A 14,137-nucleotide genomic window follows, 5' to 3' on the forward strand; every position below is an offset into this window, starting at 1 on the left:
GTCTGACGGCTCTCGCTGTGGTTCGCCGGAGTCCCAGAGCCTCAGTGACGGCACTGTAGACCGATATGTGCCTCATATAGAGCGGATCTGTAACCCTCCGGTTAGGGAGGGCATGTGTGAGACCGCCCGACCGAACAGGATCCACCAGATAAAGGCGGGGCGTGTGGGCGTGGCCGTACCTGGTGTCGCCCGTGTCCTTCTTGAAGGCGAAGCCGAGCAGAGCGATTTTCTTCCCCGACACCGTGTTGAAGAGACAGTCGATGATCCTGCAGGCGAATCTTCTCCTCTGGTACTCGTTCATATCGATCACCTGCACACACCCAGAGCCACGTCACACACGGGCGTGGTCACCGACGCTCACGATTCATCCCACACGCCAATCATTCCAACATCATCCAATTATTTATTCATATAGGAATCACTCTGTTCAAATGAATCACTCTCTACATGAATCACTCTGTTCAAACGAATCATTCCAACATCATCCAATTATTTATCCATATAGGAATCACTCTGTTCAAACGAATCATTCCCACATCCCCCCTAATCATTTATCCATATAGGAATCACTCTGTTCAAACGAATCACTCGCCACATGAATAAATCTGTTCAAATGAATCATTCTGGACATGAATAAGTGAATCGTTCTGGATATAAATGACTCTGTTCAAACGAATCACTCTCTACATGAATTACTTTGTTTAAACGAATCATTTTGGACATGAATAAGTGAATCGTTCTGGATATAAATGACTCTGTTCAAACGAATCACTCGCCACATGAATAAATCTGTTCAAATGAATCATTCTGGACATGAATAAGTGAATCGTTCTGGATATAAATGACTCTGTTCAAACGAATCACTCTCTACATGAATTACTTTGTTTAAACGAATCATTTTGGACATGAATAAGTGAATCGTTCTGGATATAAATGACTCTGTTCAAACGAATCACTCGCCACATGAATAAATCTGTTCAAATGAATCATTCTGGACATGAATAAGTGAATCGTTCTGGATATAAATGACTCTGTTCAAATGAATCACTCGCCACATGAATTACTTTGTTTAAACGAATCATTTTGGACATGAATAAGTGAATCGTTCTGGATATAAATGACTCTGTTGAAACGAATCACTCTCTACATGAATCACTCTGAGGACACAGAGAACCCAGAACCTTCTGGCTGTAATACGACAGTGCTACCCACGAGCAGCTCATCTGCCACCCCCCATTCTCACCACGTTCTACAGAGGAACAATCGAGAGCATCCTGAGCGGCTGCATCACTGTCTGGTTCGGAAATTGTACTGCGTCGGACCGCAGGACTCTCCAGCGAGTAGTGAGGACAGCTGAAAAGATCATCGGGGTCGCTCTTCCATCTCTCACGGACATTTTTAACACCCGCTGCATCCGCGAAGCTCTCAGCATCGTGGACGATCCAACCCATCCATCACATGGACTTTTTACTCTGCTCCCGTCTGGGAGACGATACCGCAGCACCCGGACTAACACAACCAGACTGTGTAACAGTTTTATCCCTCAAGCAATCAGACTTCTAAACTCAGGACTGTAACAATTTCCTCCGGAAATGTTCTGCTGCCACACACTGAACTGTATTGATTATGTTAGACTGTTTTTACCTGTTTATTCAAATATTGAAAAAGTCTTTTTGTATTTTTGCACCTTATTTACTTTTTAGGCTCCATTGCCAATTTTATGCTGCTAATGTACAACATGTCACTACCTCATGAACCATTGTACCATCTATTCACCATCATGTACTAACACTTGTCTTTAGTCCTGTCTTCTAATTACTTGTTTAGATTAGGGATCATTAGGAATATCTTTTGTAGTTATTTATTATAGGATTTTTTGTATTTATTGTTGTATTTACACTGTTTTGTTTTGTCTTGCACTTTTTGTACCGTGTTACACCGTGATCCTAGAGGAACGCTGTTTCGTTTCAATATGTACTTGTATGTAGCTGAAATGACAATAAAACCTCTCTGACTCTGACTGAGTTATTTAGTTAAAGCGTGGACGTCTCTCGTACCTGCTGCCAGTACTTGGCCACCTCTGTCAGGTTGAGCGCCTCACACAGATACACCAGGTTCAGCACGTCCTTCTGGAAACAGCTCCCTCCGAAACCTGCAACCCAGAGCCACACCCACGTTCACATCATCTCACTGAAGCCCCGGCACACACACTCTCACCCACACACACACACACTCACCCACGCTGGCCTTGAGGAACTTGCTCCCGATTCGCTGGTCCATGCCGATGGCCTTGGCCACCTCCTCCACGTCGGCGCCGGTGGCCTCGCACAGAGCCGAGATGGAGTTGATGCTGCTGATCCTCTGAGCCAGGAACGCGTTCGCTGCCTGACACACACACACACACACACACAGTTTAATGGATGTTTTCTCCCAAATTAATCAGCCATATATGGGTCCAAAGGTCCAGGGTTCAAGTCCCCACCTCAGTTACCTCACGCCTCTCTTAGCTGCTCGAAATGAGACCTGGAGACGAGCGAGTGTAACACATATATATATATACACAAATATACACTCTCATATATACACACACACTTACATATACATACACACTCATATATACACACACATATACACACTCATATATATGTATACACACACACTCATTCTCTCACTCACACACACACACACACATATATATACTCACACAAACATATTTATGTACACACACATATATACATTTATTTTGCCACATTTCAGGCTTCAAACATAACGATATGAAATTGTAATTTTTTGTGAAGAATCAACAACAAGTGGGACACAATCGTGAAGTGGAACGAAATTTATTGGATATTTTAAACTTTTTTTAGAAATAAAAAACTGAAAAGTGGGGCGTGCAATATTATTCAGCCCCCTTGCGTTAATACTTTGTAGCGCCACCTTTTGCTGCGATTACAGCTGCAAGTCGCTTGGGGTATGTCTCTATTAGTTTTGCACATCGAGAGACAGAAATTTTTGCCCATTCTTCCTTGCAAAACAGCTCGAGCTCAGTGAGGTTGGATGGAGAGCGTTTGTGAACAGCAGTTTTCAGCTCTTTCCACAGATTCTCGATGGGATTCAGGTCTGGACTTTGACTTGGCCATTCTAACACCTGGATACGTTTATTTGTGAACCATTCCATTGTGGATTTTGCTTTATGTTTTGGTTCATTGTCTTGTTGGAAGATAAATCTCCGTCCCAGTCTCAGGTCTTTTGCAGACTGCAACAGGTTTTCTTCCAGAATGGTCCTGTATTTGGCTCCATCCATCTTCCCATCATTTTTAACCATCTTCCCTGTCCCTGCTGAAGAAAAGCAGGCCCAAACCATGATGCTGCCACCACCATGTTTGACAGTGGGGATGGTGTGTTCAGGGTGATGAGCTGTGTTGCTTTTACGCCAAACATAACGTTTTGCATTGTGGCCAAAAAGTTCGATTTTGGTTTCATCTGACCAGAGCACCTTCTTCCACATGTTTGGTGTGTCTCCCAGGTGACTTTTTATAGATATCTTTGAGAAATGGCTTTCTTCTTGCCACTCTTCCATAAAGGCCAGATTTGTGCAGTGTACGACTGATTGTTGTCCTATGGACAGAGTCTCTCACCTCAGCTGTAGATCTCTGCAGTTCATTCAGAGTGATCATGGGCCTCTTGGCTGCATCTCTGATCAGTCTTCTCCTTGTTTGAGCTGAAAGTTTAGAGGGACGGCCGGGTCTTGGTAGATTTGCAGTGGTCTGATACTCCCTTCATTTCAATATGATCGCTTGCACAGTGCTCCTTGAGATGTTTAAAGCTTGGGAAATCTTTTTGTATCCAAATCCGGCTTTAAACTTCTCCACAACAGTATCTCGGACCTGCCTGGTGTGTTCCTTGGTCTTCATGATGCTCTCTGCGCTTTAAACAGAACTCTGAGACTGTCACAGAGCAGGTGCATTTATACGGAGACTTGATTACACACAGGTGGATTCTATTTATCACCATCAGTCATTTAGGTCAACATTGGATCATTCAGAGATCCTCACTGAACTTCTGGAGTGAGTTTGCTGCACTGAAAGTAAAGGGGCTGAATAATATTGCAAGGCACTGTATGTATGTATACACACTCATTCTCACACACACATATATACATACACACACAAACACATCTATACATTTATATACATCTATACACACACACACACACCAGTTTGGAGAGCTCTGATGACCAGGTGTTGGTGGTGATTATGCGTGATTTGTCGACCCAGTGCTCGTACACCTCACGCAGCGCCGCGATCGCCCTCTGACCCTCCGGACCCTCGTCTCCACCGATCAGCACGCGGTCCGGCTCCTGCAGGTCCTTCACCGCCGTCCCCTCAGCAAGGAATTCTGGGTTAGAGAGCACCTGCGGGAGGGAAGATTTGGGCGAGGTTAGTACTCGGAGGTGCTGGCGACCCGGCCGGGTGCTCGGCAGACGAGTGTGAGGAACGTTACCTGCAGGTTGAGCTTGGGTTTGGTGTTGGCGTCGAAGATCCGGCGGATGCTCTCGGCGGCTCGCACCGGCACCGTGCTCTTCTCGGTCACGATCTTATAACCCTCCGAGACCTCCACGATCCGGCGAGCGCAGGCCTCGATGAACTTCAGATCGGCCGCGCGGCCCTTCCCCATACCGTACGTCTTGGTGGGCGTGTTCACCGAAATGAAGACCAGGTCCGCCTCCTTGATGGCCGTGTCGATGTCGGTGGAGAAGAAGAGGTTCTTGCCGCGGCACGACAGCACTATCTCTTTCAGACCCGGCTGTGTACGGAGAACCAAACACAGAGAAAAAAGCCAGTTTAGAAAGCCAGTTTAACCAGTATGGAACTGGGAGCTACCTCAGCACAGACAACCTCCCGAGTCCTCAACAGACACAACCGGGCGGGTCTGAGCGGGTCACCTGACCCCAGACCCAGTGTCGTGCAATGTTACACACCGACTCTAGTGACTGGACGAGCTCAAATTCCCACAGACACGCTCCAAATTCAGATAAGCTACCTCGTAAATGGGAAGCGTGTCCGAATTCCAGGCATTGATCCGGGCCTCGTTGACGTCCACCACCGTCACCTTGATGTCGGGGCACTTGCTGGCGATCACGCTGCACGTCGGGCCGCCCACGTACCCGGCTCCGATGCAGCATATCTTCTTAATCTGGAACATCTGTGGAAAGGAACAAGGGTCAAGGGTCACGATGCATTACACTGAATTTAGAATTTATACCGACGAGAGTAAGAACTGTAGGACTGAACCCCACGATGAATCAGAGGAGCGTTCGAGTCCCTGCAGCTCTTGGTGGGGTCGAGCGCCGATTGGAAGCAGATGTTCTCCTAATGACGCGGAGGAATTCCCTCGGCCGCTGGAGGCCCCTGGAAGGAGCGATGGAATAATGCCCCCCATTCAGTCTCCACCGGGAACAAGGGGCGTACAGACCGAGCGGAGAAGGTCGGAAGGACCCGAACTGACTAAACTGATCCGAGCCAAAATTAGAGTCGAAACCATTGAGATATTTGGGACCCGTGTGGCTTAAAACACCAACGTTCCCAATCACACAGTGAACGTGAACTCTCCGTGCGCGATACGGTGATCTGTATGAACCCGTCCAGCGCAGGGGAAAAGAAGTGTCGCTCGTTCAGGAGTGGAGGTCTGCAGTAGAAGATAGGAAACTAAATACGATCCAGGAATCGTCTCTGCTCTTTGCACACATGGACATACTCAAAAATTCCCACAGACACACTCCAAAATCCTGTAGAAAGCCCTCACAGAAGAGTGGAAGCTGTTATAAAGGGCTGATGAATGAATTTGGGTTGTTTTGCTTAAGAAAAAACTCTTCTCTGCCCAGAATTGCACTAAAATCAGACTTAAATCCAGCCCAAACTAGTTCATGAAGTCCTGAGGAGCTCCAGGTTCCTAATTCCATCAGAACGCTGCTGTGAGGACTTACCGTGATCTACAGTGAAGCTGGACACCACGTGGATCTTCTGAGAGTAAAATCAGCCTTCAGGTTCTCGATCCTCTGCAGGTTTTCTCCTGACTGAATCGAACTATTTATTGTAGGACCATAAGGAGTTCCTCACACACACACACACACACACACACACACACACACACACACACACACACACACACACACACACACACACACACACCTCAGAGAACTGGAACGCTCACAACACACCCATCACAAGAGTCACGTGTTTGAAGAAGCCGTATTCGGTAAAGTCACAACAAAACACGAGTTAAATTAACTGTATTATATTATTAATATCAGAACGTGATTTATTTCGTGCGGATCTGATTCAAATTCGGTTTAAGTTTGGGATTTTATTCGGACTTTTATTTTGAAAATGTGGCTCCTCGAGCGCCACGTAAGAGAAAACAGCCGCCTCACAGTCTGACAGGAATTTCAGTGATTACACATTAGCATGTTTACTCGACGATTTCTCTATAAAAATGCTTAAAATATCAGTAAACAAGGTTTTAATAATAATACACAATAAGTTTAAGTATTAACGTTGAACGGAATTATTGGTTTTGTCAAATTAATTTCATTATATGCCTAACTTTTCATAATATACGTGGAGTTCTATCAAATCAAACAAACACAACACAAACATTTAATTATTAAGCCCAGCTTTGCATATTGGGACACACAGTTCCAGTGTACGGTACCAGTCTGCGGTTACCACGGTGAATGATTCGACTATTTGACCCCGTCCTAAACCTTAATGTCCCTCACCGCATCAAAAAACGGCCTTTGATTAGCTTGTGGTACGATTCTAAATCTGTGGCACCACATTTAGTACTTGTTTGCGTTGCCAGTTGACCCGTATTGTGCCACCGGTTTCTGGACGGGGCGAGAAACGGTCCACGGCGTTTGGTTTTTGGAGTTCCTCCACACCGAACTGGACACGCATACTAAAACAGGAAAGGGCCTTCCCCAAACGTAATTCATAAATAATTACATAAATGTGGCTGAGACACCGAAACTTAATAACTTAAGTAATTAGTGTGGGTGTCCACATACTTTTGGCCATACCGTGTACCACATACACACTATTTGGACACAAGTATTGGGACAAATTAATTCTATAAAGGAAATGATGTCCTTCCAACTTTGCAGACTAGTTTAGGGAAGGACACGTCCCGTTCCAGCAAGACTCCAGTGTCCTGTGGTGAGAGAAGCGCCACTGAGATGGAGTTGGTTTGGCATTTGCAGCTATAACAGCTCCTACTCTTATGGAAAGGCCTTCTACAAGATTGTAGAGCAGAAACAGAAGAGGATTGAGCTTTTCAGTTGTCGTGGTGTCCCAATACTTTTGTCCATACAGCGGTTGTGTTCAGAGTTCAGGCGGTTGTGAAACGCACCATGCCCTGATTACACAGCGCATCTGAACGCTGCTTTTTCTAGTCATGATGACAAAAGGAAACTCTGGAACAAGACGTAAGAACACACCCGAGACATTCAGTACACATTCGTGGTTTATTCGTAGTAAGGAGAGTCAATCACTGAAAAAATTTAGAGGCTAATTCAGTTCAGAGAATGATTCAGAAAACATACAGTCCAGAAAATCGGAAAACGAAGGTAATTAACCCTTAAAGTCGATGCACTTCGCCAGGACTTGGCAGGCACGCCGGTGACTTTTAGTCCGGTTACGCAAGAGCGCGTTACTCAATCGGTTCATGTTTACATGAGCGAGCTAACAGTCATATACAGCGGCTACGTACTAATGACTCAGCCCAATTGCTGGTGTCCAAAGACTTTTTCCATCCCAGCACTTCATTGCCAGTGCTGTATTGCTAGCCGTTCGGACTGGCTAATGGATAGTGTGGCTAGCTAACTTGAAGGCCGCTCTGCTGTAAACGAACAAAATATCAATAATTTTTTTAAATGAAGCGTCTCTGAGGTAAACAGTTTATAGTGTAACTGACAAAATGGTGTTTTAAGCTCATTTAATAGTAACACATTAATTATAAGATGTAACATCCACGTTTCGCATGTCAGCTTTAAGACGGTGCACTCGTCGGTGATCTCTCTGGGCAGGTCCCAAGCCCGGACACATGAAGGAGGGCTGCGTTAGCAAAGCTGTCCGACCAGAATACAGGTAAATAAGTAACGTAACAATAAAGTGCTACCATGCCATTACCGTGGTAGTGTCAGTCAGTCCCTCACAGTGCATCTAAGTGGTCAGTGTGGCTCACAAAATGCCCACAGTGTTCCTAATAAAGTGCTCAGTAAACGTATAAGCCAATAAGAGAACATTAACACATCTCTGTGACTTGAAACCAAGTTGGCATGATTAATCCACCAAACCCTTCTGATGGGCGATGTGGAGGAACGCCGTTCAGTCTAAATTTCACTCTAATCCGACTTCAGGCACAGGCGCCCCACCTAAACCCCAAAAAATGTGACCCGACTGGTGCGTCAGGAGCCGAAACACGGCAGCGTCTTGGAGAACTGGTTTGTGGTGGTACGTCACCAGAGCCAAGACCCAGAACATGACCTCAGACATGACGTGAGAAGTAAACAGAAAGAACATCTCATTCTAAACCATAAAAGCCCAAATGACCCCAACACGCCCTAATGGGACCGACACCCTTGCTATGAATCATGTGGAGTTCCACTCCTCTACTCTCACTCCTGGATTCTTCAGACAGATCAGAATCTACGCAGAATGGAAACGAATCAGATCATTACAGACGGAATGAAAGGACGGCGGCGATCGGACAGAAATCAGCTTCTTCAAGTTCTTGGTAGGAATCCAGTCCTGATGGGACGTTAGTCCACCGGTGGAGCTGGTGGAGGTTCTCGGTCATTATTCTAGATAAAACAAGATAGAAACAGGATAAAGTCGAAGGTAAAACAAACAACCAGCGAACGAAAGTCGACATTATTGGAGTGGCGTACGGTGAAGGGCCTGCTGGGTTTGCTGGAGGTTCTGGGTCCTCTTAGACCGGCAGGGCGAAGCAGGAAGAGCACCAGCACCAGTACCACCCAGCCCATAATAATCATGGGTAGAGTAAGCTCGCCCCCTGTTGGTGAACCAGGGGCTGGCACTGCAAAACAAAACAAACAGTCATTTTAAGCAACACACACATAAACAAATACTGAGTCTGTAGGGATTCATTCATATCTGTTCATTAAAATTCTGGAGTCAGAGCATAGGTCAGCCTCTGTACGGGGCCCCTGAGGGCCCTGCTCAAAGGCACAAGAGTATCTTGGCAGAGCTGGTCTTCAAAACCCACAACCTTCATCTAGTTGGCACATCAGTATGGAAGCCAAGTACCTTCATACCAGTAACCATCAAACCCAGACAGACACGAGGGTTGGAACAATCCGCTTTCCTACATTCACTCCAAAATCTAAATGAGCCAATACACCCCCCCCCCCCCCCCCCCCTCCTTCAAAAAAATAGTAATTCCATTAGTTCACTTACGTTCCTGAAGGCACTCGGTGTCTGTGCAGTAGGATTGAGACTGTCGTAGCTGAGGGCAAAATCAAAATACAAATGTTTAGTATCAAAAGATTCAAACCCTGTTTCCAGATGTCTGCAACACCAATCAGTATAAAAACATTTCTCAATAAAAGATGATGCTAATTAAAGTCTTTCACCATCTACTGTGCATAATATTGTGAAAAGACTTCAGTGAAATCTCAGGCCAGGTGGGGAAACCCAGTGTCAGTAATCCACCACACCTCTTATCTAAATTAACCAGAAGCTCCTGAGCCTCACTGGACCCAGTGGTGGAACTGGGAGTATTTGATGGTATGAAGGTAGACAGAAATCTTACCAGGTTGATGAGTCTCCTCATCGCGTGCTCGTGTGAGCAGACGCACTCGCACGGATCAAATCCACCTTCCGCCATGATTCCAAACGTCTGTGGAACCATAAACCAGAGTTTTAGGAGCACGTAACAAAAAATCAGCGTTAGAGCAATCGGATGGCACCGCATGAAGTACTTCGGAAAACAGTTGTCACTTCGTCAGCTGTGCTATCAACCTGCAAGGCACCTACAGCACCATGATTGGGGATTGGGGACTGGGGAAGGGATTCATCATCACTGCACATAGATTTATCCTTATCGTGCCAATCAGGGGCCCGGGGCCAAATCCACCATGCCGATTCTCACTAGCAAGACCCCTGTTTTTTATCGGTATTAGGTGTACAGTCGAAATCTGGCAACCCTAATGGACAGCACGCTATTTGGAAGCGTTTGAGAACTCTATAGAACCAAATGAAGGAAGTCAGGGTTGGGAATGCACCTGTACACGCCCTGAGACAGTGGGGGGGAGCTAGTCTCGCAGCTTCAGCTTGACCAGGTGTGTACGGAGCCGCTGCGTAACACGCAAACATTAAGCAAATGTAAAGTGCGCATCGTTTTCCTAAACAAATGTGTTTCCTCCCAATGTGGCCTTTGTTTACTTCACAAATGGAAGTAAAAAAGTACCGAAAACCAACAAAAGCAGAATAAAAGATGCAGGAAGTAAAATAAAATATAAATAAGCTTCAATACAAAGCAGAATAAATTCCAGTATTAATCAGAAAGCAGCCAGACGCGCATAATCATCCTGATCCACACACACCGCGGGGGGTTCAGCACTGCTTACCGACTCTACACTCCGATCCCACACGATAAACCGATCACATCAGACCAGCCGTACACAATCCAGACCGAGATCGAGTCCCGGGATGCTGATTCGAGGCTAAAATGAAGTCCACGGTCAGTACTGGACGCTCCGGCTGTTGTGGCGCAGCGCCGTTGGAATCTCCGGCTCCCGTTCCGCCTCCGTCCTGATTCGTCAGGAGGGTTAAAAAAAACCACCAAAACACACTCGAGTCAACACTACAGAGAGCCACGTTGCTATTCCCGCGAGAACCAGCGAGTCAGGGTCGCGGTGGCTCGGAAAGAACGAGTTCAAGGAAGGAACGCGCAAAGCAGGGAACGCCAACATGCAAAACTGTCCATCAGGCTGTAATCAGAAATACATATACACATATATTAACCCCTATATTACCCCTATATTACCCCTATATTAACCCCTATATTACCCCTATATTACCCCTATATTAACCCCTATATTTACCCCTATATTACCCCTATAATTACCCCTATATTAACCCCTATATTTACTCCTATATTTACCCCTGTATTTACCCCTATATTACCCCTATATTTACTCCTATATTTACCCCTATATTTACCCCTATATTACCCCCTATATTACCCCTATATTTACCCCTATATTTACTCCTATATTTACCCCTATATTTACCCCTATATTACCCCCTATATTACCCCCTATATTACCCTTTATATTACCCCTATATTACCCCCTATATTACCCCCTATATTACCACTATATTTACCCCTATATTACCCCTATATTACACCTATATATACCCCTATATTACCCCTATATTTACCCCTATATTACACCTATATATACCCCTATATTACCACTATATTTACTCCTATATTACCCCCTATATTACCCCTATATTACCCCTATATTACACCTATATATACCCCTATATTACCCCTATATTTACCCCTATATTACACCTATATATACCCCTATATTACCACTATATTTACCCCTATATTACCCCTATATTACACCTATATATACCCCTATATTACCCCTATATTTACCCCTATATTACACCTATATATACCCCTATATTACCACTATATTTACTCCTATATTACCCCTATATTACCCCTATATTACCCCCTATATTACCCCTATATTACCCCCTATATTACCCTTTATATTACCCCTATATTACCCCCTATATTAGCCCCTATATTACCACTATATTTACCCCTATATTACCCCTATATTACACCTATATATACCCCTATATTACCCCTATATTTACCCCTATATTACACCTATATATACCCCTATATTACCACTATATTTACTCCTATATTACCCCTATATTACCCCTATATTTACCCCTATATTAACCCCTATATTACCCCTATATTTACCTCTATATTACCTCTATATTTACCCCTATATTTACCCCTATATTTACCCCTATATTAACCCTATATTACCCCTATATTACCCCTATATTTACCCCTATATTAACCCCTATATTACCCCTATATTTACCCCTATATTACCCCTACATTAACCCCTATATTACCCCTATATTACCCTATATTAACCCCTATATTTACTCCTATATTTACCCCTATATTTACCCATATATTACCCCTATATTACCCCCTGTATTTACCCCTATATTAACCCTATATTACCCCTATATTTACCCCTATATTAACCCCTATATTACCCCTATATTTACCCCTATATTACCCCTACATTAACCCCTACATTACCCCTATATTTACCCCTACATTAACCCCTATATTACCCCCTTACCCCCAACAAATATTCAGATATCCTCAAACTGCCCCTCCACAGTATAATGATGTATAAATCACTATAATTACGCATTATGTTTGGATCCTCCAGCGTTCCATCAGTTATTCCTATCAGCACACCCGGGTATGGGTCAACCTTGTTCAACCTCAAACTGCTGTTTCACTTTATTATTAAGAAATAATAAAAATCCTTGACTTGAATAGCAGCTGGAGGTCCTTCTAATGGGAACCTGTTCACCTGCCCGAGGTTAAGGAATGAAGTAGAGACTGCCGTGCCAACGATGCTGCTCCTGCTGGATGTGACGGGACTGGCGTGTTTGCACCAAGAATGTCAAGAACTCACTACAGACTTTATTACAGACTGGACTGAATAATAACTCTTATTTATTTATTTATTTATTTATTTATTTATTTATTTATTTATTTATTTATTTATTTATTTATTTATTTATTTATTTATTTATTTATTTATTTATTTATTTATTTATTTATTTATTTATTATTGCTAGTTATAACTTTTAGTCTAATTTAACTCTGTGTTTGTATGATTTGTGTAAATCTTATTCATTTAAAGTATCCTCCAGAACATGCCCTGAGTCTGGTTCCTCTCAAGGTTTCTTCCTGTAGTTTTCAGGGAGTTTTTCCTTGCCACAGTCGCCCTCGGCTTGCTCAACAGGGGTTTTTGTATCTGTAGGTCCTGAAGTTGCTTTAAGACAATGTCTATTGTAAAAAGCGCTATATAAATACATTTGACTTGACTTGACTAGAAAAAAAATACATGTTCTGCTTTTCCATTAGGACAAAACACACCTTCAACCACGGTTGTTTTGTACCCATCACACCCATTGTTTTGGGTTTTTTGTTTGGAAACTCTCAGTAACAAAGTCAAAGTATTCAGCCCCTTTATTCTGAACTTTCTAGACCTGCTGCCCCAGAACCAGTCCAGTGTTGTTTGGTCTGTTGATAAGAGGTTTTGTTCATGGATTCTCTCAATACTCTCAGTTCCTCATTTCATTTCAATCCCCACGGCATGATCAGTATTTCTGAATGTGAATGTCGTTCATCGGTGGTGTTTGATTGGAGTTTTGATCATTTCAGCACCTCAACAGAGTGATTACTGTTCACGCCAGCCTCCGACACACCGTTCTGCATCTCTAATGTGCTGATATTCGTTTGGTAGGGTTAAAAATGGTATATATTTATGAAACAAAAAATTTAATCGTATGGTTACAGTTAAATTCCAAGGGGGGGCTGGAAGAGTGGGTGCTACACGGTGAAATCAAGAGCCTTTCAAGGGCCTATAACATTTTAACACATTTAATCCAGGGTGTGATGGACTGAACGATGGCCTGACATGTATTGGCGCCCTTGATGGTGGGTATGCCAGGGTACTCCAGACCCAAGGCTGGGCGAAAACACTGAATTGATGAAGTTATTGAAATGTTATACAAGCAATAATACATTATTTTCTTTATTTCATTAAAAAGAGAGATAGAAATGAATATAAAATGTAAGTGTCCATATGTTAATGAGAAAACAGCAATGCACACAAGATATTAAGATCATTTTTAATAGTGTAGTTAGATTTAGAACAGAAGCACAATTTAAAAGCAGTTTAAACATGAAAAACAAGTTATTATTGATATATATTTATAACATTAGAGTTGAACCGCCGGTGATGTTGCGGTCCAGC

General features: G+C 43.7%; 2 protein-coding genes across 2 annotated transcripts in view; both read right to left on the reverse strand.

The window, feature by feature from the left end:
• ugdh (UDP-glucose 6-dehydrogenase) overlaps positions 1–6,133 on the reverse strand; it is an 11,755-nt gene extending 5,622 nt beyond the window's left edge. Inside the window, exons 1-7 of the mRNA XM_063009082.1 lie at positions 5,987–6,133; positions 5,044–5,205; positions 4,504–4,806; positions 4,217–4,414; positions 2,238–2,385; positions 2,058–2,152; positions 180–310 (exon numbers count right to left, since the gene is read on the reverse strand). Of these exons, the coding sequence (XP_062865152.1) occupies positions 180–310; positions 2,058–2,152; positions 2,238–2,385; positions 4,217–4,414; positions 4,504–4,806; positions 5,044–5,205 (1,037 nt within the window). The 5' untranslated portion in view covers positions 5,987–6,133. The remainder of the gene's footprint in view (positions 1–179; positions 311–2,057; positions 2,153–2,237; positions 2,386–4,216; positions 4,415–4,503; positions 4,807–5,043; positions 5,206–5,986) is intronic.
• Positions 6,134–7,511: 1,378 nt separating this feature from the next.
• On the reverse strand, positions 7,512–10,837 carry smim14 (small integral membrane protein 14). Its single transcript, XM_063008583.1, has 5 exons — positions 10,652–10,837; positions 9,835–9,921; positions 9,480–9,528; positions 8,951–9,099; positions 7,512–8,863 (listed from the first exon to the last, which is right to left on the reverse strand). The coding sequence occupies exons 2-5, from the start codon at positions 9,907–9,909 to the stop codon at positions 8,822–8,824; spliced, it is 315 nt and encodes a 104-aa protein (XP_062864653.1). The 5' UTR covers positions 9,910–9,921; positions 10,652–10,837; the 3' UTR covers positions 7,512–8,821.
• Positions 10,838–14,137: the final 3,300 nt, after the last annotated feature.

This window comes from Trichomycterus rosablanca, chromosome 14 (assembly GCF_030014385.1).
Source record: "Trichomycterus rosablanca isolate fTriRos1 chromosome 14, fTriRos1.hap1, whole genome shotgun sequence".
NCBI classification, from domain to species: Eukaryota; Metazoa; Chordata; class Actinopteri; order Siluriformes; family Trichomycteridae; genus Trichomycterus; species Trichomycterus rosablanca.

Excerpts from the sequence above, each read along its gene's own strand:
- smim14 (XM_063008583.1), bottom strand. The coding sequence starts at position 9,909 with ATGGCGGAAGGTGGATTTGATCCGTGCGAGTGCGTCTGCTCACACGAG. Across the intron at positions 9,100-9,479 it reads CACCGAGTGCCTTCAGGAAC|TGCCAGCCCCTGGTTCACCA; the intron begins GTAAGTGAACTA and ends TTTGTTTTGCAG. Across the intron at positions 8,864-8,950 it reads AACCCAGCAGGCCCTTCACC|AATAATGACCGAGAACCTCC; the intron begins GTACGCCACTCC and ends TGTTTTATCTAG.